The 23,320-nt window shown below is 45.8% G+C and overlaps 3 protein-coding genes across 3 annotated transcripts; all 3 read left to right on the forward strand.

Annotated features, from left to right (window-relative positions):
• The first annotated feature begins 1,810 nt into the window (after window positions 1-1,810).
• Window positions 1,811-6,438, forward strand: LOC136951285 (extracellular calcium-sensing receptor-like). The gene is made up of 11 exons (XM_067245626.1): window positions 1,811-2,028; window positions 2,215-2,506; window positions 2,704-2,946; window positions 3,221-3,316; window positions 3,694-3,997; window positions 4,129-4,283; window positions 4,359-4,589; window positions 4,979-5,102; window positions 5,331-5,524; window positions 5,643-5,921; window positions 6,010-6,438. Exons 1-11 carry the CDS (start codon window positions 1,811-1,813, stop codon window positions 6,436-6,438), a joined length of 2,565 nt encoding a protein of 854 aa, XP_067101727.1.
• A 1,445-nt stretch (window positions 6,439-7,883) lies between these two features.
• Window positions 7,884-15,562, forward strand: LOC136952209 (extracellular calcium-sensing receptor-like). Its single transcript, XM_067246912.1, has 11 exons — window positions 7,884-8,101; window positions 8,259-8,550; window positions 8,745-8,987; window positions 9,249-9,344; window positions 9,763-10,066; window positions 10,180-10,334; window positions 12,557-12,787; window positions 14,223-14,346; window positions 14,455-14,648; window positions 14,767-15,045; window positions 15,134-15,562. The coding sequence occupies exons 1-11, from the start codon at window positions 7,884-7,886 to the stop codon at window positions 15,560-15,562; spliced, it is 2,565 nt and encodes an 854-aa protein (XP_067103013.1).
• Window positions 15,563-18,065: 2,503 nt separating this feature from the next.
• LOC136952208 (extracellular calcium-sensing receptor-like) lies at window positions 18,066-22,714 on the forward strand. The gene is made up of 11 exons (XM_067246911.1): window positions 18,066-18,283; window positions 18,441-18,732; window positions 18,943-19,185; window positions 19,456-19,551; window positions 19,845-20,148; window positions 20,285-20,439; window positions 20,613-20,843; window positions 21,241-21,364; window positions 21,607-21,800; window positions 21,919-22,197; window positions 22,286-22,714. The coding sequence occupies exons 1-11, from the start codon at window positions 18,066-18,068 to the stop codon at window positions 22,712-22,714; spliced, it is 2,565 nt and encodes an 854-aa protein (XP_067103012.1).
• The last annotated feature ends 606 nt before the right edge of the window (window positions 22,715-23,320 follow it).

A 23,320-nucleotide genomic window follows, 5' to 3' on the forward strand; every position in this document is an offset into this window, starting at 1 on the left:
CTCATCATTGATGTTATTATTATTTATTTGTTTACTTTGTTTTGGAAAATATTTTAAACCTTTAGAAACGTTTTTTTCCTCACACGTTTTTTTGAAAATATATTGATAAAATATATTTTTCAACCTTTAGAAACGTTTTTTTCCACACACAACATGACACAAAGTTTTTTTTTTACACACACGAGACAAAGTTTATATTCATATATATTTTTAAAAATTCTACCTTTCCAAACTTTTTGGGGGAAAACTTTTTAGATTTTTTTTCCCAACCTTTAGAAACGTTTTTGTCGAAAAGTCTTTTTCACACAACATGACACAAAAAAGTTTCAAATATTTTTTCTATATTTTCTTTTCATTTACTTGCATCGTGAATTGTAGATTTACATGACAACACAGGTTATTTATTTGAATGAAACACAGGAAGGAACATGAAATAACGCATTAGCCCCATTGCCAATAAACTAAATTATACCTATGCTAGATACAGGATACGTTAGCATTGCTAATAACTGTTAGCGACAAAATCATACTACAGCTTGCGGTTTTGATGAACATAAGGTCGGAACAGCACCTCTTTTCAGCAACAGCTTCATAGCATATACTGCTTTACATTGTCCCAGGTTTTCAAAACTGTCCTGGTTCGAGCAAATGTGTAATTGAGTGTTGAATTGCACAGGGATCTTCTAATCTACGGTATAGACAAACATCGGCCATGCCCGTCGAGTGTTTGGTTCCTTGGGAAGACTATGAAAAGTGGCAGCATTCCCTGTACAGCCTGGAACACTGCATTTACGACTGTGGTCCATTTTCAATATCCTTGAAAAACTTCCAAACTTTCTTATTTGTAATTTCCGTGGAAGTACACAGAGAAACGCGCAGCTAAACTAGTAGTGTCTGAGATCTACACGAACCCTGAGATTGGGGCGTGACAAAGGTACAGACCAGAGCCAAATAGGGTGGATTTTAAACCGACCGTTTTACAGCAGCAGTTTCAAATTGTGTGATTTGCATAGGAAAGAGGTTTCAATGGACTTACAGGTTCACTGTATGTCCATTTTACTCACCGAACTGTCGTTATTCAACTATGACAAGGTAAACTCGGTTTTGCAGTCAATGACCCCTTTAAATATTATATACAATTTCTAGGTCTTTGATCTTTTATTTTGCAAAATAAAAACAGTATTTCTCATACAGTGTCTCTCCACTCAGCTGACTGATGAAGATACATAAACTTCAGAACCTGAAAAGAAGCCACATTGTTGGTAGAAACAGACTTCTTTCTCTCACAATTGAATCGTAGGAGTAACAGTAACACCACGGTCTCGGAAGGCCATTGGCCGACATTTTTACAACACGCTCACATGGCTTCTCCCCAATCACCCCACCCCTTCCCTCAGAATACCCTGCCCTCCCTGTCTGGTCTGTATCTCACTGTGTGCCATTTAGCCGCAGGCTAATTTCGTCCTATATCAGGGGTATACCTGCCATCTCTTCTACTTCTCTCTCCCTTTCTCTCTGGAAGGAGGATGCCCAGAAACACTTCTGTGTCTCCTCTGTCTTTCTCGATCTCTCTCTCTTTCTCTCTCTCACTCTCTCTCTTTATCGATTTACTAACTATAATACAACATTTTCATCTTTATAGTTCGGTGAAGCTGTTGGAGTATAATTCCATGAACAGAAAATACCTGTACCGTGAGAATAGATTTGTATCTAGTTTTATCTTACTGTGTCTGATCACTGTCCATCCTTTAAGTTGGTCTTCTTTTCTCATCTCCATGTGATGGTTCTCCGTCGGTCCTCTCCCCAGGTGATGTGGCTCTCTGGCTGGCTGTGGTTGCTGGCCTGCCTCCCTGGGCTGGTCCTGGGGCTGGCAGGAGGGGGGGCCTGCCGGCTGTTGGCTAAGCCTGTGTCCGGCAGTGTATATCGGGCAGGGGACGTGGTGATCGGGGGACTGTTCCCCATCCATGTGAAAGCTCCAGAACCTGAGCTGGAGTTTAGGAGCCAACGCAGCAACACTAACTGTACCATGTAAGTGGTTTGTAAATTAAATGTATATAATTGTTTATCAAAGTAATGTATGAAATTGTCCCAATTTCTGCTCTTTGCACTAGTTTTTCTTTCTTGTTAAAATGTTTTCCCTCTTTTCCATATACTTTAACCCAGAACTCTCACTTCTTCTCCCTCCCCTCCCTCCATCTTGCTCCCTTGCTCCAGTTTCAACCAGCGTGCATACCGCTGGCTCCAGACCATGATCTTTGCTGTGGAGGAGGTGAACCGTAACCCTAGCATCCTCCCTGGGCTCAGGCTGGGGTACCTGGCCTCAGACTCCTGCCTGGCCGAGGGCACCACCCTGGGGGCAGCCCTGGGCATGGTGACCGGGCAGGAAGACTCCATATCAGGCACAGACTGTGGCACAACCCCCGAGGTGCCAGTCATCATCGGAGACGCCCGCTCCTCCTCCTCCATCGTGGTGGCACAGACCCTGGGAGTGTTTACCCTGCCCATGGTAGGCAGGGAGGCTCCGTCTATGGATGAATACTACTTCTTATTTACCCCTCCCAAATTTGCTGGGATGCTGTGCAAAGAAACTGATTCTCTGTAAAGATTACATCTGTATTTCCAAACAACATTTGAACCTGTCTTTATTCCTTGTTTCTTTCTTGTTTGTCTCTCTTTCTGCCCCTCTCTCTCCTTTCCCCCCAGGTGAGCTACTTTGCGTCCTGTGCGTGTTTGAGTGACAGTAGGAAGTACCCCTCCTTCTTCAGGACTGTTCCCAGCGATGCCTTCCAGGCACGGGCCATGGCCTGGCTTCTGTCCCGGCTAGGCTGGACCTGGGTGGGCCTGTTGTCTGGGGACGATGACTACGGGAAGTACGGGGTCCAAATGCTGCTTCAGGAGCTGAGGGGTTCTGGAGTCTGTGTCTCCTACTCTGAGGTCATCCCCAAGGTATTCTAGACAAGTCTGTGTATGTTCATTCATCTGTATAGGCTTTCCTCTCTATCTTTCTCTCTCTCTCTCTCTTTCTCTCTCTCTGAGGTCCCCAAAGTACTGTCTGAAGACCTGCCTTATTGTTTTTGTGTCGGTATCTGTTTCTGTGTGTCTGATTTTGTATATTCTTCTCTCTCTTTTTCTCTCTCTTCTCTCTCATCCTCTTTCTCTCACTTCTCTTCAGTTTCGCTTCTCTTCTCTCTCTCTAATCATAATTTTCTCCTCCCCTAAGGTCCATTCCCAGAGCAGGATCAGTCGGGTGGTTGACACCATCCAGAGGTCCTCTGCCAAGGTTGTGGTGGTGTTTGCCAGCTCCCAGGACGCACAGGTGAGCCATGTTAGTACATGTCTGTCTCAGATCTTCACAATTAATATGTTTCCACTTGCATCATTATCTTGTATTGTTGCCACATATGCATCTGAAGAATATTGCAAAGCAGAGATGCCCTATGTCAATATTTTATGTGGCCCTGATATATGCTTTTGTCTTCACAGAGAATGTTATGATCAGTGACCTATGCACTTTGTAAAGCTCTCTCTTGGAAGTCGCTTTGGATAAAAGCGTCTGCTAAATGAATAAATGTAAATGTATAGGTGTATGTAGCACTTACCTGAGGTCCACACACAGAATTCTGTAAAAGACAGATCTGTCAATTTCTCTGCCAGAAAAAGGCAACTTCCTTTATCCTGTTTTTCATTCTACAGTTTCTTTTAAAAGAAGTGGTGCGTCAGAACATCACAGATAAGCAGTGGATCGCTACTGAGGGCTGGGTCACCTTCACCAGCCTCTCAGTCCCCCAGAACCTCCCATCGCTGGCCGGCACCATCGGGTTTGCCCTCCGGAGGGCCCCTATCCCTGGGCTGGGAGCCTTCCTGACCCAGCTGAGGCCAGATGGGCCCTCGCCCCATCACGACCCCTTCCTCAGGGAATTGTGGGAAGAGCTGTTTGGGTGTTCTTTGGAGGCCGGTCAGGGCACTGCTCGGCTGTGTTCAGGGTCAGAGGTCATAGGTCAGTGTAGCTGTTACAGGAAAAAACGACTGTGTTGATCAAAATGAAGCATTGTGTTGTCATACCTTTTGTCATATTGTCGTATTGACCATTAACCATGTTCTGAAATTCTGTGATCGTTTTAAACCCAGTGGAGGGGGAGAGTATGTACGCGGATGTGTCTCAGCTGAGGGCCACCTATAACGTGTACAAGGCAGTGTACGCCATCGCCCACGCTCTGCATGGCATGCTGGCCTGCCCTCCTGGAGACCAGTGTCCCAACCTCCAGCACCTGCAGCCCAAAGACGTGAGCTGACCTTTAAAATCATACTGATTAAGGATTTAGAAACACGTAATCAAAGGGATTATTATTCTCTTACAGATAGTTCAGTACCTGAGAGGTGTGAACTTCACCACACATGTGGGTGATCCCGTCCACTTTGACCAGAATGGAGATCCACCTACTTCCTATGACATCATCAACTGGCACGTGACCCCGCAGGGTGGGGTGGAGTTTGCCACTGTCGGACATTTTGTGTCATCTGACGGATCAGGGGGTCAGTTTCACCTGGAAATTGAGAGAGTGATGTGGGGTGCTGGGAGCGGACGTAAGGTAAGACTCAAGTAAATAAATAAATTGTGCAAAGGGGAAAGTGCAGTGATATTTTGTAACATTTTGGTAGTATCTTGTATTTTAGTAGTATATTGTCCACTAAAATATTTGCAAGTGTAAAAACTTAGGACTTTGGTAACATTGCTACTGATGCCAGGATATTTGATAATCTCTTTATTAATGATCCCAGGATTTGTGAAGCTAGCAGAGCTAATTATAACAGGATATACTATTCTAGCATTGCTAATGATGCTACATTAATTCCTAACTACGCCAGTTTACTGTATAGGAGGCTAGCACTGCTAATGATGCTAAGATATGCTATAATTGCTAATGATGTGCGGATATGCTATGCTAGCATTGCTAATGATGCCAGGACATTCCCCCAGGTGCCCGTGTCTGTGTGCAGCACTCCCTGCCCCCCTGGCACCTGGAAGGCTGCACAGAAGGGCCGACCAATCTGCTGCTTCGACTGTCTGCCCTGCTCAGAGGGGGAGGTCAGCAGAGAGACAGGTACCTGAGATTGACTGGGATTCTAATTCTAGATTCCGATACTAACCAATATTGATCCTGGAATTGATCCTGATACTAAGTCTTATTCTAGATTCCGATTCTGACCCTAATTCTGGCTGGGATTCTAATTCTAGATTCCAATTCTGATACTGACTGACTCTGATTCTAAGTGACTCTGATTTTGATCGGAACTGACCTCTTCTCCCGACTCGGGCCCATCCCCCTCAGGGTCGGTGGAGTGCAGCCGGTGTCCTGAGAGGTTCTGGTCCAGCCCAGACCACAATGAGTGCATCCCCCAGCAGGTGGACTTCCTGTCCCTCAGCGACAGCATGGGAATCGTCCTGTCCGTCATCTCTGTCGTCGGGGCAACACTAACAGCCGCAACCTTGATTACTTTTATTTGTCACCGACACACGCCATTGGTACGAGTACACTGTGTGATTTAGAACATGCTACACTGCTGTTACATATTTGTACTCATACAACATTTTATATGATAGGTTTCCTGTATAATGTTTTTGTATTTATTAATCTCTTTAGGTCCGGGCCAACAACTCAGAGCTGAGCTTCCTGCTTCTGCTGTCACTCAAGCTCTGCTTCCTGTGTGCGCTGGCGTTCATTGGTCAGCCCAGGCCTTGGTCCTGCATGCTGAGACACACCCTGTTTGGGATCAGCTTCGTGCTGTGCCTCTCCTGCCTGCTGAGCAGAACCGTGGTGGTTCTGGTGGCCTTCCGCTCCACCCTCCCTGGAGAGAACCTGATGCGGTACCTGGGTCCCAACCAGCAGAGGCTGGGCATCTCTCTCTGCACGCTGGTACAGGTGGGCCTGACAAGCTTACAATGTAATGAACTAATGGTACACCAAGCAGTGGCTTCAGGGTTATAAACTGAAGGCTTTCTGTTCCCAGGTGCTGATCTGTGTGTTGTGGCTGTCCCTGGCCCCCCCTCGGCCTACAGAGAGGGGCATCAGAGGAGACCAGGGGCCCAAGATCTTGTTGGAGTGTGCTGTGGGCTCCGTGGTGGGCTTCTCCCTGGTCCTTGGGTACATTGGCCTGCTGGCCTCCCTCTGCCTCCTCCTGGCCTTCCTGGCCAGGAAACTCCCAGACAACTTCAACGAGGCCAAGCTCATCACCTTCAGCATGCTGATCTTCTGCGCCGTCTGGGTCGCGTTCATCCCAGCTTACGTCAGCTCTCCAGGGAAGTACACGGTTGCCGTGGAGATCTTTGCCATCCTGGCCTCCAGTTACGGACTTCTGGCCTGCATCTTCGTCCCAAAGTGTTACATCATCCTGCTGAGGCCTGAGAGGAACACCAAGAAACAGATGATGGCCAAATAACATCAAGGCCTTCTGTACAATAATACTTTGCTATTGCTTTTAGTGACTTCATTGAGGTCTGTGAATTTTACAGAAAAATCTTCTAATGCTAAAATAAGTTCATGTTACCAGATGTTGTTCAAAAAGCACACTTTGTCTCATATCTTACAAGTCACCTCAAGGTCCTTTATTTTGTCAAAAATGTCTAAATATTCTAGCCTGCTTCGTCCAAAAGTTAGTCTGTTGTATATGCATGACTATTAAATAATAATAAAAGACAGGGTTTAGAAACAACTGTAGTTATTCTGGCTATCCTTGTCTGTCTACAGTATACTGTAAAATTTTTATTATTATCATCTACGTATTACTTTTCGCGATTTATTTTGATGCTTGTTTATTGGAGTCTTTCAGGTATGTTGGCTTTACAGCCATTGTGGGTTCCCCATGCCCCGTGACCAGGAAGAAAGCTGTCAGGACCATATATCACAAGGCACATTGCACAACAACCTCCTTTTGTCTGTAAAACTCATGCATCAGAGAGACGTTACTGCAGACCATTTCCTGTGATTTTGATATTTTGTGAAAATTCTTGAGTCTTATTTTTTGTCTGCTGTTACTGCGGCTCAAATCAGCAAAATGATTAACCCTTGTGCTGCCTTCGGGTAACATGACCCAAAGGTTCATAACGAACCATCGTTGTGTTTACCCAATTTTACCCAATACAAGAACAAATAAAAATAATTTTCTTTTAACCTTCGCAATGTGGGGGGTCTGAGACAGCCCACCGGTTAAAGAAAATGCTTCACTTTGTTTTTGTATGCGGTAAAGTTGTCGCAATACGACGGTGGGTCACAATGACTGATGGGTCAGAATGACCCGAAGATAACACAAGGGTTAAGATATAAAACCCAACCTCGACAGAAGCCACGTCGGTGGAGACGGACATTATTTGTTACTCTCGTTCAACAATAGGAATCGTAAAAGAAGAATAACGCAAGGTGGTTTCAGAAGGCCACTAACTCCCGTTATTACAACACGCTCACATGGCTTCTCCCCAGTTACCCCACCCCTTCCCTCAGAATTCCCTGCCCTCCCTCTCACTGTGCCCCATGGTGGCCATGGATTATTTAGCCGCGGGCTAATTTCTTCCTATATCAGTGATACCCTGGCTGTCTCCTCTTTCTTCCTCTCCCCTTCTCTCTGGAAGGAGGATGCCCAGGAACATTTCTGTCTCCTCTGAGTTTCCCTCTCTTTCTCTCTCACTCTCTCTTATTAATCTGTTTACCAATTCAAAATGTTTTTTCAGGTGGCTGGAGCTGGTGAAGTATAATTTCATGAACAGAAAAGAAATGTACAGTGAGAATAGATTGTTTTATCTTACTGTGTCTGATCACTGTCCATCCTTTAAGTTGGTCTTCTTTTCTCAGCTCCATGTGATGGTTCTCCGTCGGTCCTCTCCCCAGGTGATGTGGCTCTCTGGCTGGCTGTGGTTGCTGGCCTGCCTCCCTGGGCTGGTCCTGGGGCTGGCAGGAGGGGGGGCCTGCCGGCTGTTGGCTAAGCCTGTGTCCGGCAGTGTATATCGGGCAGGGGACGTGGTGATCGGGGGACTGTTCCCCATCCATGTGGAAGCTCCAGAACCTGAGCTAGAGTTTAGGAGCAAGCGCAGCAACACTAACTGTACCATGTAAGTGGTTTGTAAAAGCAAATGTATACAATTGTTTTTGGAGTGTCGTCTGTGAAATGGTTCAATCTCCTTCTTTGCAGTTGTGCAAACCCAGGTCCTTTAACCCAGAACTCTTTTCTTCTCCCTTCCCTCCCTACATCTTGCTCCCCTGCTCCAGTTTCTACCAGCGGGCGTACCGCTGGCTCCAGACCATGATCTTTGCTGTGGAGGAGGTGAACCGTAACCCCAGCCTCCTCCCTGGGCTCAGGCTGGGGTACCTGGCCTCAGACTCCTGCCTGGCCGAGGGCATCACCCTGGGGGCAGCCCTGGGCATGGTGACCGGGCAGGAAGACTCCATATCAGGCACAGACTGTGGCACAACCCCCGAGGTGCCAGTCATCATCGGAGACACCAGCTCCTCCTCCTCCATCGTGGTGGCACAGACCCTGGGAGTGTTTACCCTGCCCATGGTAGGCAGGGAGGCTCCGTCTATGGATGAATACTACTTCTTCTTTCCCCCTCCCAACTTTGCTGGGATGCTGTGCAAAGAAACTGATTCTCTAAAGATTACATCTGTGTTTCCAGGAACATTTCAACCTGGGTTTATTCCTTGTTTCTTTCTTGTTTGTCTCTCTTCCTGCCCCTCTCTCTCCTTTCCCCCCAGGTGAGCTACTTTGCGTCCTGTACTTGTTTGAGTGACAGTAGGAAGTACCCCTCCTTCTTCAGGACTGTTCCCAGTGATGCCTTCCAGGCACGGGCCATGGCCTGGCTTCTGTCCCGGCTAGGCTGGACCTGGGTGGGCCTGTTGTCTGGGGACGATGACTACGGGAAGTATGGGGTCCAAATGCTGCTGCAGGAGCTGAGGGGCTCTGGAGTGTGTGTCTCTTACTCTGAGGTCATCCCCAAGGTATTCTAGACAAGTCTGTGTCTGTTCATCCATCTGTATAGGCTTTCCTCTTTCACTCTCTCTCTCTCTCTCCTTCTCTCTCTCTGAGGTCCCCAAAGTACTGTCTGAAGACCTGCCTCATTGTTTTCATGTCGGTATCTGTTTCTGTGTGTTTTTGATTTGGTATATTCTCTCTCTTTTTCTCTCTGTCCTCTTTCTCTCACTTCTCTTTAGTTTCACTTCTCTTCTCTCTCTCTAATCATCATTTTCTCCTCCCTTAAGGTCCATTCCCAGAGCAGGATCAGTCGGGTGGTTGACACCATCCAGAGGTCCTCTGCCACGGTTGTGGTGGTGTTTGCCAGCCCCCAGGATGCACAGGTGAGCCTCGTCAATACAGGTCTATCTCAGATACTCATAATTAATACGATTCCACTTGCATCATTATCCTGTATTGTTGCCATATATGCATCGGAAGAATACCTGGTCTCTTTAACACATGTTACGTGTACAGTAGGTTCCACATCTGTGGAAGAGAGACAGATGCAAACAGGCTCTAACAGAATGTATATAAAATGTATATTCGTAAATATTGAATATTTTCACTATTTATTGAAATTTCAATATATTGAATTTTTCTTTCAAAACATCTCTTAAAATCTCAGGTTAACATAGTATACACATTAGTGTACACATTACTAATTACCTTCTTGATGCAGGGGATATCATGTTTTTTATTTACTGGAAACGTCAGATGGATATTTCAGACAGTTCTCTCCTCCTGTTTCTTTGCCTGCAGGCTCTCCTGAAAGAAGTGGTGCGTCAGAACATCACAGATAAGCAGTGGATCGCTAGCGAGGCCTGGGTCACCTTCACCAGTCTCTCAGTCCCCCAGAACCTCCCAACGCTGGCCGGCACCATCGGATTTGCCCTCCGGAGGGCCCCTATTCCTGGGCTGGGAGCCTTCCTGACCCAGCTGAGGCCAGGCGGACCCTCACCCCATCACGACCCCTTCCTCTGGGAATTGTGGGAAGAGCTGTTTGGGTGTTCTTTGGAGGCCGGTCAGGGCACTGCTCGGCTGTGTTCAGGGTCAGAGGTCATAGGTCAGTGTACCTGTTATAGGAAAACTGTCTTGTTCATAACAATTAGGGTCTTGATTGACTCACTTTGACATGATTTTCATGTAAATCAGCTTGTTTCAATTTCTCAAAACCAGTGGAGGGGGAGAGTATGTACGCAGACGTGTCACAGCTGAGGGGCACCTATAACGTGTACAAGGCAGTGTACGCCATCGCCCACGCTCTGCATGGCATGCTGGCCTGCCCTCCTGGAGACCAGTGTCCCAACCTCCAGCACCTGCAGCCCAAAGACGTGAGCTGACCTTTAACATCATACTGAATAAGGCTTTAGAAACACGTAATCAAAGGGATTATTATCCTTTAAGGGATTATAAATACAAATTATTCGATCCTATTTTAAGGACAAGTGTACTTCCCCAAAGGACACTTGTCCTTCGGGGAAGTTAGCCATATTTTTCACTTGTTTACCACCTGAATGTACTTGTTACAAATGTATTTATACATTTGCTAATGTATAAATATGCCAACTATAGACAGATAGCAAATTGATAAATGTTATTTTATAACTGATTGGGCTTGTTTTGTACAAATGACTTGAAGTCACTGTGACATTGACATCTTGACAGGCAGGCTTACATGTGTCATATCTAAAAGAGCTTGTTCCTTTGAACAAAGAGGAGGATCTGAAATTATAACTAGAGAGGGTACAATTTCCACCCCGATTTGTAGGAAACTTGGTGAAGAGGTGTAGCATTGGCCAACATAATTCTTACCATGATTCATCATTCGGCTCCTTAACAATCGCTGCAAAAGAGCTGCAGTTCCTGTGCAGAGAAAGGAGAACATAGCAGAACAACCATCTCTCCAGATCTACATCATAGCAGAAGCCCACCTGAGGTCGCGACAGCTAGTCAGACTCGTTAGATCAGAGAGGTATATCAGGTCTCAACATTAACATTTTTTGGAACTTACTGGCCCCAAGACAATTTTTACTGGCCCCCCCTCCAAAAGTTGTAATTTATCATTGTTACAACAAAACCAAAGACTTATAAGTTTTGTTATTCTGTTAACATGTTTAACCATTTATTAACCCTTGTGTTATCTTCGGGTCATTCTGACCCATCAGTCATTGTGACCCACCGTCGTATTGCGACAACTTTACCGCATACAAAAACAAAGTGAAGCATTTTCTTTTAACCGTTGGGCTGTCTCAGACCCCCCCACATTGCGAAGGTTAAAATAAAATATTTTTTATTTGTTTTTGTATTGGGTAAAATTGGGTAAACACAACGATGGTTCGTTATGAACCTTTGGGTCATGTGACCCGAAGGCAGCACAAGGGTTAAAAACATCCTGGATATAAAAAGAACAAAAATGAAATCACATTTCTAGTGATAAAAAATAAAAAGGTAATAGTCAGGAAACAATTGACTTTTAACCTCAAAAATGTGCTCTCTTCCCTGCTGACAGCCATCTCTGCACAACTCTGTCAGGCTGAAACTGAAACCTCTGGTCCCTGAATGCTAATATATAAAAGCTTCCATAGCATTTCATCAGTATGATACTAAGTACCCAAGTCGGCACCATTCTTCTGCTGCAGTTCAATAGCCTGGGGGAACGAGGCGAACGGCTGGCCCGTCTTAATTACGTGATATGCCGTTGGTATAAGTCGTGCAATAACATGATGGGCATCTAGATTTAAATTCCTGACCAGCATGGTCAACAGCCTGGAAGATGAATTGTCAACCATCCGCTTAGCTGTCACGCAAAAAACTTTTTTTACTGTTGCTACTTTACAGCCTTTTACCGTTACAAATACGGATTTTTTTTACAGTGTAGTAATGAAGAAGGCTCGCTGATATCGCTAGAACGTTGTATCTATGCATCGTTGCTAACGTGTGATGACGAGTGACTGAGTTCCCTTGTGCCACAAACGGCACTTTTTGCCAGAAAAACTTAGTTCAAGCCTAAACCGTCAAACGGAACCTTCGCGCGAATACAAGCGACTCAATCTGGACCAAGACAAACATTTCAGTAAGCTATCCTCATTATTTGCAAGCTAGCTAAACTTATACTATATCTAAAATAATTTTGTAGACATAACAATGGGTTTTGCCACTAAATGTGTCCAGTGGGGCAAGTCAATTTCTCTTCCACTTGCCCTACCAAAAAATCCACTTGTCCCAGACAAGCAGACAAGCCTTAAGGTCTTTGAGTCCGAAATTCGTGTCCGAAATGTTCGCACGTAAAAAAATAAATACGACCTAACATTATGTCAATCGCGTTTACAAACTGCCTCCGAAACTTTCGTCCGTCAAAAAAAAGTTTGGATTGGGTTCGATTTTCTGCGTTTCTCGCATCCATAGCCAGCATTTTGAGAGTTTTTTTGACAATTCAGAGGCACTGAATTTTGAGGCTGACGATTACGAAAAAACGGAAACGAAAATTTCGCACTCAGTGTGCAAGGGTCTTTAATGTTGATCCCTGTAATGGGAGTTGTTTGCTCTCTTACAGATTGTTCAGTACCTGAGAGGTGTGAACTTCACCACACATGTGGGTGACCCCGTCCACTTTGACCAGAATGGAGATCCACCTGCTTCCTATGACATCATCAACTGGCACGTGACCCCACAGGGTGGGGCGGAATTTGCCACTGTCGGACATTTTTTGACATCTGAGGGATCGGGGGGCCAGTTTCACCTGGAACTTGAGAGAGTGATGTGGGGTGCTGGGAGTGGACGTGAGGTGAGACTCAAGGAAATGTAGAAAAAATATGTGCAAAGGTGAAGCAATACTATGTAGTATGTAGTTTGTCAACTAAAATATCTGGAAGAGGTTACTGTTGAAAGTGTATGATGTGGTTCTGTAAATCAAATGATAGTATTTGATAATATATTTAAACTTTTTTGTGTATTGTTGTTGTTGAAAAATTAGTATAGAATTTTTGAAAGGCAGAAAAAATAATTTCAGGCAAACTAGAAACTGGAAAAAAAAGTGTAGATTTATTACTTTTTTTCTAAAGTATTCGATATATATTTTCTGAAAAAAGTTTCCCCATAACTTTTGAAAGGGTAAAGTTTTTTTGGGGGAAAACGGTTTTGAAGAAAAGTTTTGGAAAGTTGAACAAATATTTTCGAAAAATTGTGACTCTACTGTACTCTACTGTATGCCTACTCTTCTCTGCTTAGTTAATTAACATGATTTGAGGTCGAGTTACCAGCGTGACACTAAAACAGGTAGAAGCAGGGCTGTAAAGTCTCACGCATTCGCCGTGAGACTCACGCATTTGAACAATTTCTCACACTCACGCAACACCTTGTACTTGTCACGTATTTCAACCGTTTCTCGCGCTGAGAAGGGATAACATCCAGCTAAATACAATTAAAAATCAGCTATCGTCCTTGTTGTGAACGGCCTTTACACCCTGTGAGCTGTCTGGTTTCCTTGGAAACGATAAACAAACTGCTATCTAGCGATTCGCGCCCTGGCTCTAAACATGTACATTTGATTACATTTAGGAGGAAACAACAACAACAGAAAATGTTAACTACAAGAACACTATAGTTCATACATTGATATATATCAGTCGAGTCAGACGTTACAGTGACGCCCTTCGACATGGTTTGACAAGTGTAGTTTGACAACAACCTACAAGCTAGTGCTAACTCGCCCTACTTTAGAATACTAGAGCAAAGCCAGCTAGAGCTAATATACTACAATGTACATGTGCTACAATATAATATAAAGGTACACTATACAAAACGAATTACAACCGTATGAACGATTGTGTGACGTTTACTCACCTGAAAGAATAATGAAAATAGAGAGTCGGCTGGTCGTCAGTGGCTTCTCAAGTTAGATGTTATCCGCCAACTGAGGAACGCTGACGCAGCACGAGCCCACTGCTTTTATAACCGCGGTGACCTCGTGCCCTTTGTAACTCACAATAAAAATGCTACATATAAGCAAGTGGGCAATCACATACATATCCTGTGTGCCACACTGATGATGCCAGTATATAAGGGTCGCATTGCTAATGATGCCAGTACATACTGTATGATGCTAGCAATGTCAGGATTAGTGATGCTGGCATAGCTATTGCTAATAATAACAGGATATATGCTAATGATGCTAGGATATGCTACGCTAGCATGCTAATGATGCCAGGACACTCCTCCAGGTGCCCATGTCTGTGTGCAGCACTCCCTGCCCCCCTGGCACCTGGAAGGCGGCACAGAAGGGCCGACCAATCTGCTGCTTCGACTGTCTGCCCTGCTCAGAGGGGGAGGTCAGCAGAGAGACAGGTAACTGGGATTGACTGGGATTCTAATTCTAGATTCCAATTCTGATACTGTGACTCTGATTCTGATCAGAACTGAGCTCTTCTCCCGACTCGGGCCCTTCCCTCTCAGGGTCGGTGGAGTGCAGCCGGTGTCCTGAGAGGTTCTGGTCCAGCCCAGACCACACTGAGTGCATCCCCCAGCAGGTGGACTTCCTGTCCCTCAGCGACAGCATGGGAATCGTCCTGTCCGTCATCTCTGTTGTCGGGGCAACACTAACAGCCGCAACCTTGATTACTTTTATTTGTCACCGACACACGCCACTTGTACGAATACACTGGGGGATTTAGAACATGCTACACTGCTGTTACATATTTGTACTCTTACAACATTTTATATGATAGGTTTCCTGTATAATGTTTTTGTATTTATTAATCTCTTTAGGTCCGGGCCAACAACTCAGAGCTGAGCTTCCTGCTTCTGCTGTCACTCAAGCTCTGCTTCCTGTGTGCGCTGGCATTCATTGGTCAGCCCAGGCCTTGGTCCTGCATGCTGAGACACACCCTGTTTGGGATCAGCTTCGTGCTGTGCCTCTCCTGCCTGCTGAGCAGAACCGTGGTGGTTCTGGTGGCCTTCCGCTCCACCCTCCCTGGAGAGAACCTGATGCGGTACCTGGGTCCCAACCAGCAGAGGCTGGGCATCTCTCTCTGCACGCTGGTACAGGTGGGCCTGACAAGCTTTCAATGTAATGAACTAATGGTATACCAAGCAGTGACTTCAGGGTTATAAACTAAAGGCTTTCTGTTCCCAGGTGCTTATCTGTGTGTTGTGGCTGTCCCTGGCCCCCCCTCGGCCTACAGAGAGGGGCATCAGAGGAGACCAGGGGCCCAAGATCTTGTTGGAATGTGCTGTGGGCTCCGTGGCGGGCTTCTCCCTGGTCCTTGGGTACATCGGCCTGCTGGCCTCCCTCTGCCTCCTCCTGGCCTTCCTGGCCAGAAAACTCCCAGACAACTTCAACGAGGCCAAGCTCATCACCTTCAGCATGCTGATCTTCTGCGCTGTGTGGGTGGCATTCGTCCCCGCCTATGTCAGCTCTCCGGGAAAGTACACGGTTGCCGTGGAGATCTTTGCCATCCTGGCCTCCAGTTACGGACTTCTGGCCTGCATCTTCGTCCCAAAGTGTTACATCATCCTGCTGAGGCCTGAGAGGAACACCAAGAAACAGATGATGGCCAAATAACATCAAGGCCTTCTGTATGATAATACTTTGCTATTGCTTTTAGTGACTTCATTGAGGTCTGTGAATTTTACTGAGAAATCTTCTAATGCTAAAATAAGTTCATGTACACCAGTGGTTCCCAAACTTTCTACAGTCCTGTACCCCTTCAGACATTTAATGTCCATCTACGTATCCCCCCTGTTTTTTGTAAACGCCGCCGCCGCCCCCTCCCCTCGCGCACATATACAGTCTATAACACTTCAAACTGAGTTTTATTAGCAATACAACCAGGTAAAGGGAAATGAGAAACAAATAAGGAGGTTGAACTAACTCACTCAGGGGTTTAACGGGAATGACTATTTAACTCAAACAAGGCAAAACAGATGAAAACCAAGATACTCAGCGTCAAACGCCGGAAGAACACAAACTAGCAATGTTTAACTATAAGGACATAAATAAACTAAACAGTGTGCAGAAGTGTGTGTGTTGAATTTGAAAAGGGGGGCGTGGCTGGAGCGGAGTTCAGACAGAAATAATCACCACAGTAGCTGTTTTGAGACGTCCTCTGCCATGTCACTGATACGCCGTGAAACAGTGTTGTTTGATGAAGCCATTGTCTGTATAGTTTTTTGGCCTTTTCCCCCAGCATTGCCCCAACCATATCCACGGCAGACAGCAGTTAGCAAATGTATTTAGTTTCTAACGTAAATTAAATTTTCTCCCCACGTACCCCCTGAACCACTTCGCGTACCCAGTTTGGGAACCGATGATGTACACTTTGTCTCATCTTACGAGTCCCCTCAAGGTCCTTTATTTTGTCAAAAACTTCTAAATATTCTAGCCTGCTTTGTCCAAAAGTTAGTCTGTTGTATATGCATAACTATTGAATAATAATAAAAGACAGTGTTTACAAACAACTGTGGTTATTTTGTCTCTCCTTGTATGTCTACAATACACTGTGAAATAAAATGTGAATGCTAACCTCTAGATTAAGTCTTATTTTGTATCCCCTTATTCATATCTTACATTTAATTATTATCATCTACGTCTTACTTTTCATGATTTATTTGGATGCTTGTTTATTAGAGTCTTTCAGGTATGTTGGCTTTACAGCCATTGTGGGTTCCCCAAGCCCTGTGACCAGGAAGACACCTGTCAGGACCATATATCACAAGGCACACTGCACAACAACTGCCTTTTGTCTCTAAAATGAGCTCTCTGACCTTCATGCATCAGAGAGACGTTACTGCAGACCATTTTTTGTCTGCTGTTACTGCGGCTCAAATCAGCAAACTGATTAAAGGTCCCATTACATGAAATGTTCATTTTAGGAGGTTATTTAACCCTCGTGCTGCCTTCGGGTCACATGACCCAAAGGTTCATAACGAACCATCGTTGTGTTTACCCAATTTTACACAATACAAAAACAAATTAAAATAATTTTCTTTTAACCTTTGCAATGTGGGGGGTCTGAGACAGCCTAGCTGTTAAAAGAAAATGCTTCACTTTGTCTTTGTATGCGGTAAATCTGTCGCAATACGACGGTGGGTCACAATGACTGATGGGTCAGAATGACCCGAAGATAACACAAGGGTTAACATAAATGAGTTCCCCTAGCCTGCCTTTGGTCCCCCAGTGGATAGAAATGTTGATAGGTGTAAACCAAGCCCTGGGTATTCTTCTCTGCCTTTGAGAAAATGAAAGCTGAAAGACTGAAACTGAACACTCGCGCGCGGTGTTTCTTGAGTTTTATTGGGCACTGGTCACTCGCGCTGTGTTTATTGAGTGAATTTTGACTATGGCAGTCAGTGTAATAGTGTGTGATATTCCCTGCCATAATGTCAACATTCCTGTGTTGACATTTTTCCGACATAAAAAAAGAAGAGAAAAATAAATTATATAAATAAAAAATATAAAAAAGCATCATAAAAAAATCGATTCACATACATTTATGAATCGATCTGAATCGCTAGCAGACTGAGTGGTGATTCAAATGTGAATCCATTTTTTCTCCCACCCCTAATTCTTTGTTACTCTCGTTCAACAATAGGAATCGTAAAAGAAGAGTAACTAACCCCCGTTATTACAACACGCTCACATGGCTTCTCCCCAATTACCCCACCCCTTCCCTCAGAATGCCCTGCCCTCCCTCTCACTGTGACCCATGGTGGCCATGGATTATTTAGCCGCGGGCTAATTTCTTCCTATATCAGTGATCCCTGGCTGTCTCCTCTTTCTTCCTCTCCCCTTCTGTCTGGAAGGAGGATGCCCAGGAACATTTCTGTCTCCTCTGAGTTTCCCTCTCTTTCTCTCTCACTCTCTCTCTCTTATTAATCTGTTTACCAATTCAAAATGTTTTTTCAGGTGGCTGGAGCTGGTGAAGTATAATTTCATGAACAGAAAAGAAATGTACAGTGAGAATACATTGTTTTATCTTACTGTGTCTGATCACTGTCCATCCTTTAAGTTGGTCTTCTTTTCTCAGCTCCATGTGATGGTTCTCCGGTGGTCCTCTCCCCAGGTGATGTGGCTCTCTGGCTGGCTGTGGTTGCTGGCCTGCCTCCCTGGGCTGGTCCTGGGGCTGGCAGGAGGGGGGGCCTGCCGGCTGTTGGCTAAGCCTGTGTCCGGCAGTGTATATCGGGCAGGGGACGTGGTGATCGGGGGACTGTTCCCCATCCATGTGGAAGCTCCAGAACCTGAGCTGGAGTTTAGGAGCCAACGCAGCAACACTAACTGTACCATGTAAGTGGTTTGTAAAAGCAAATGCATACAATTGTTTTTGAAGAGTCGTCTGTGAAATTATTCAATCTCCCTCTTTGCAGTTGTGCAAACCCAGGTCCTTTAACCCAGAACTCTTTTCTTCTCCCTTCCCTCCCTCTATCTTGTGTCCCGGCTCCAGTTTCTACCAGCGTGCGTACCGCTGGCTCCAGACCATGATCTTTGCTGTGGAGGAGGTGAACCGTAATCCTAGCCTCCTCCCTGGGCTCAGGCTGGGGTACCTGGCCTCAGACTCCTGCCTGGCCGAGGGCACCACCCTGGGGGCAGCCCTGGGCATGGTGACCGGGCAGGAAGACTCCATATCAGGCACAGACTGTGGCACAACCCCCGAGGTGCCAGTCATCATCGGAGATGCCCGCTCCTCCTCCTCCATCGTGGTGGCACAGACCCTGGGAGTGTTTACCCTGCCCATGGTAGGCAGGGAGGCTCCGTCTATGGATGAATACTACTTCTTCTTTCCCCCTTATTTGCACAGCATCCCAACTTTGCTGGGATGCTGTGCAAATAAACTGCTTCTCTCTAAAAATTACATCTGTATTTCCAGGAAAATTTTAAACTGGGTTTATTCCTTGTTTCTTTCTTGTTTGTCTCTCTTTCTGCCCCTCTCTCTCCTTTCCCCCCAGGTGAGCTACTTTGCGTCCTGTGCGTGTTTGAGTGACAGTAGGAAGTGGCCCTCCTTCTTCAGGACTGTTCCCAGCGATGCCTTCCAGGCACGGGCGATGGCCTGGCTTCTGTCCCGGCTTGGCTGGACCTGGGTGGGCCTGGTATCTGGGGACGATGACTACGGGAAGTACGGGGTCCAAATGCTGCTGCAAGAGCTGAGGGGCTCTGGAGTGTGTGTCTCCTACTCTGAGGTCATCCCCAAGGTATTCTAAACAAGTCTGTCTCGGTTCATCCATCTGTATAGGCTTTCCCCTCTCTCTCTCTTTCACAGTATCTCTCTCTCTGAGGTCCCCAAAGTACTGTCTGAAGACCTGCCTCATTGTTTTTGTGTCGGTATCTGTTTCTGTGTTTTTGATTTTGTATTCTTCTCTCTCTTTTTCTCTCTCCTCTCTCATCCTCTTGCACTTTCTCTCACTTCTCTTTAGTTTCGCTTCTCTTCTCTCTCTCTAATCATCCTTTTCTTCTCCCCTAAGGTCCATTCCCAGAGCAGGATCAGTCGGGTGGTTGACACCATCCAGGTGTCCTCTGCCACGGTTGTGGTGGTGTTTGCCATCTCACAGGATGCACAGGTGAGCCTCATCAGTTCAAGTCTGTCTCAAATACTCACAATTAATATGATTCCACTTGCAGCTTTATCTTGTATTGTTGCCATATATGCATCAGAAGAATATCGTCGGGCAGAGATGCCCAATGCCTATATTTTATGTGGCCCGGATATCTGCTATTGTCACATCTTCACAGAGAATGCCAGGTGTATGTAGCACTTACCTGAGGTCCACATACAGAATTCTGTAAAAGAAAGATCTGTCAATTTCTCTGCCAGAAAAAAGCAACTTCCCTTATCCTGTTTTTCATTCTACAGTTTCTTTTAAAAGAAGTAGTCCGTCAGAACATCACAGATAAGCAGTGGATTGCTACTGAGGCCTGGGTCACCTTCACCAGCCTCTCAGTCCCCCAGAACCTCCCATCGCTGGCCGGCACCATCGGGTTTGCCCTCCGGAGGGCCCCTATCCCTGGGCTGGGAGCCTTCCTGACCCAGCTGACGCCAGGCGGACCCTCACCCCATCACGACCCCTTCCTCAGGGAATTGTGGGAAGAGCTGTTTGGGTGTTCTTTGGAGGACGGTCAGGGCACTGCTCGGCTGTGTTCAGGGTCAGAGGTCATAGGTCAGTGTAGCTGTTACAGGAAAAAACGACTGTGTTGATTGTAACAAAATGAAGCACTGCATTGTCATACCTTTTGTTATATTGACCTTCACTGTTAACCATGTTTTCTGTAATTCTGTGATCGTTTTAAACCCAGTGGAGGGGGAGAGTATGTACGCGGATGTGTCTCAGCTGAGGGCCACCTATAACGTGTACAAGGCAGTGTACGCCATCGCCCACGCTCTGCATGGCATGCTGGCCTGCCCTCCTGGAGACCAGTGTCCCAACCTCCAGCACCTGCAGCCCAAAGACGTGAGCTGACCTTTAAAATCATACTGATTAAGGATTTAGAAACACGTAATCAAAGGGATTATTATTCTTTAAGGGATTATCAATACAAATGATTCTATCTATATTTTATTCTGATCTATTTTCATGATTAGCAACCTAATACTGTAAAATGGGAGTTGTTTGCTCTCTTACAGATTGTTCAGTACCTGAGAGGTGTGAACTTCACTACACATGTGGGTGACCCCGTCAACTTCGACCAGAATGGAGATCCACCTGCTTCCTATGACATCATCAACTGGCACGTGACCCCGCAGGGTGGGGTGGAGTTTGCCACTGTCGGACATTTTGTGTCATCTGACGGATCAGGGGGTCAGTTTCACCTGGAAATTGAGAGAGTGATGTGGGGTGCTGGGAGCGGACGTAAGGTAAGACTCAAGTAAATAAATAAATAAATTGTGCAAAGGGGAAAGTGCAGTGATATTTTGTAACATTTTGGTAGTATCTTGTATTTTAGTAGTATATTGTCCACTAAAATATTTGCAAGTGTAAAAACTTAGGACTTTGGTAACATTGCTACTGATGCCAGGATATTTGATAATCTCTTTATTAATGATCCCAGGATTTGTGAAGCTGGCAGAGCTAATTATAACAGGATATACTATTCTAGCATTGCTACTGATGCTACATTAATTCCTAACTACGCCAGTTTATTGTATATGATGCTAGCACTGTTAATGATGCTAGGATATGCTATGCTAGAATTGCTAATGATGCTAGGATATGCTATGCTAGCATGCTAATGATGACAGGACACTCCCCCAGGTGCCCGTGTCTGTGTGCAGCACTCCCTGCCCCCCTGGCACCTGGAAGGCGGCACAGAAGGGCCGACCAATCTGCTGCTTCGACTGTCTGCCCTGCTCAGAGGGGGAGGTCAGCAGAGAAACAGGTACCTGGGATTGACTGGGATTCTAATTCTAGATTCCGATTCTGATAATAACCGATTCTGATCCTGGAATTGATCCTGATACTAACTCTGATGGTCTTATTCTAGATTCCGATTCTGACCCTAATTCTGACTGGGATTCTGATTCTAGAGACCGATTCTGATACTGACTGACTCTGATTCTAAGTGACTCTGATTCTGATCAGAACTGACCTCTTCTCCCGACTCGGGCCCTTCCCTCTCAGGGTCGGTGGAGTGCAGCCGGTGTCCTGAGAGGTTCTGGTCCAGCCCAGACCACACTGAGTGCATCCCCCAGCAGGTGGACTTCCTGTCCCTCAGCGACAGCATGGGAATCGTCCTGTCCGTCATCTCTGTCGTCGGGGCAACACTAACAGCCGCAACCTTGATTACTTTTATTTGTCACCGACACACGCCACTGGTACCAGTACACTGGGGGATTTAGAACATGCTACACTGTTGTTACATATTTGTACTCATACAACATTTTATATGATAGGTTTCCTGTATAATATTTTTGTATTTATTAATCTCTTTAGGTCCGGGCCAACAACTCAGAGCTGAGCTTCCTGCTTCTGCTGTCACTCAAGCTCTGCTTCCTGTGTGCGCTGGCGTTCATTGGTCAGCCCAGGCCTTGGTCCTGCATGCTGAGACACACCCTGTTTGGGATCAGCTTCGTGCTGTGCCTCTCCTGCCTGCTGAGCAGAACCGTGGTGGTTCTGGTGGCCTTCCGCTCCACCCTCCCTGGAGAGAACCTGATGCAGTACCTGGGTCCCAACCAGCAGAGGCTGGGCATCTCTCTCTGCACGCTGGTACAGGTGGGCCTGACAAGCTTACAATGTAATGAACTAATGGTACACCAAGCAGTGGCTTCAGGGTTATAAACTGAAGGCTTTCTGTTCCCAGGTGCTGATCTGTGTGTTGTGGCTGTCCCTGGCACCCCCTCGGCCTACAGAGAGGGGCATCAGAGGAGACCAGGGGCCCAAGATCTTGTTGGAGTGTGCTGTGGGCTCCGTGGTGGGCTTCTCCCTGGTCCTTGGGTACATCGGCCTGCTGGCCTGCCTCTGCCTCCTCCTGGCCTTCCTGGCCAGAAAACTCCCAGACAACTTCAACGAGGCCAAGCTCATCACCTTCAGCATGCTGATCTTCTGCGCCGTCTGGGTCGCGTTCATCCCAGCTTACGTCAGCTCTCCAGGGAAGTACACGGTTGCCGTGGAGATCTTTGCCATCCTGGCCTCCAGTTACGGACTTCTGGCCTGCATCTTCGTCCCAAAGTGTTACATCATCCTGCTGAGGCCTGAGAGGAACACCAAGAAACAGATGATGGCCAAATAACATCATGGCCTTCTGTATGATAATACTTTGCTATTGCTTTTAGTGACTTCATTGAGGTCTGTGAATTTTACAGAAAAATCTTCTGTAAAAATCTAATGCTAAAATAAGTTAATGTTACCAGATGTTGTTCAAAAAGCACACTTTGTCTCATATCTTACAAGTCACCCCAAGGTCCTTTATTTTGTCAAAAAAGTCTAAATATTCTAGCCTGCTTTGTCCAAAAGTTAGTCTGTTGTATATGCATACCTATTGAATAATAATAAAAGACAGTGTTTAGAAACAACTGTATTTATTCTGGCTATCCTTGTCTGTCTACAGTATACTGTAAATGTTTTATTATTATCATCTACGACTTACTTTTCACGATTTATTTTGATGCTTGTTCATTGGAGTCTTTCAGGTATGTTGGCTTTACAGCCATTGTGGGTTCCCCATGCCCTGTGACCAGGAAGAAAATCTGAAAGGACCATATATCACAAGGCACACTGCACAACAACTGCCTTTTGTCTGTAAAACTCATGCATCGGAGAGACGTTACTGCAGACCATTTCCTGTGATTTTGATATTTTGTGAAAATTCTTGAGTCTTATTTTTTGTCTGCTGTTA

Source organism: Osmerus mordax, chromosome 11 (assembly GCF_038355195.1).
Source record: "Osmerus mordax isolate fOsmMor3 chromosome 11, fOsmMor3.pri, whole genome shotgun sequence".
Classification (NCBI taxonomy): domain Eukaryota; kingdom Metazoa; phylum Chordata; class Actinopteri; order Osmeriformes; family Osmeridae; genus Osmerus; species Osmerus mordax.

Coding starts and splice junctions, on each gene's coding strand:
- LOC136952208 (XM_067246911.1), top strand. CDS start 18,066: ATGTGGCTCTCTGGCTGGCTGTGGTTGCTGGCCTGCCTCCCTGGGCTG. Junction 19,186..19,455: donor ACTCTGAGGTCATCCCCAAG/GTATTCTAAACA, acceptor TTCTCCCCTAAG/GTCCATTCCCAGAGCAGGAT. Junction 21,365..21,606: donor GGAGGTCAGCAGAGAAACAG/GTACCTGGGATT, acceptor CTTCCCTCTCAG/GGTCGGTGGAGTGCAGCCGG.
- LOC136952209 (XM_067246912.1), top strand. CDS start 7,884: ATGTGGCTCTCTGGCTGGCTGTGGTTGCTGGCCTGCCTCCCTGGGCTG. Junction 8,988..9,248: donor ACTCTGAGGTCATCCCCAAG/GTATTCTAGACA, acceptor TCCTCCCTTAAG/GTCCATTCCCAGAGCAGGAT. Junction 9,345..9,762: donor CCAGCCCCCAGGATGCACAG/GTGAGCCTCGTC, acceptor CTTTGCCTGCAG/GCTCTCCTGAAAGAAGTGGT.
- LOC136951285 (XM_067245626.1), top strand. CDS start 1,811: ATGTGGCTCTCTGGCTGGCTGTGGTTGCTGGCCTGCCTCCCTGGGCTG. Junction 4,590..4,978: donor GTGCTGGGAGCGGACGTAAG/GTAAGACTCAAG, acceptor ACATTCCCCCAG/GTGCCCGTGTCTGTGTGCAG. Junction 5,922..6,009: donor CTCTCTGCACGCTGGTACAG/GTGGGCCTGACA, acceptor TTCTGTTCCCAG/GTGCTGATCTGTGTGTTGTG.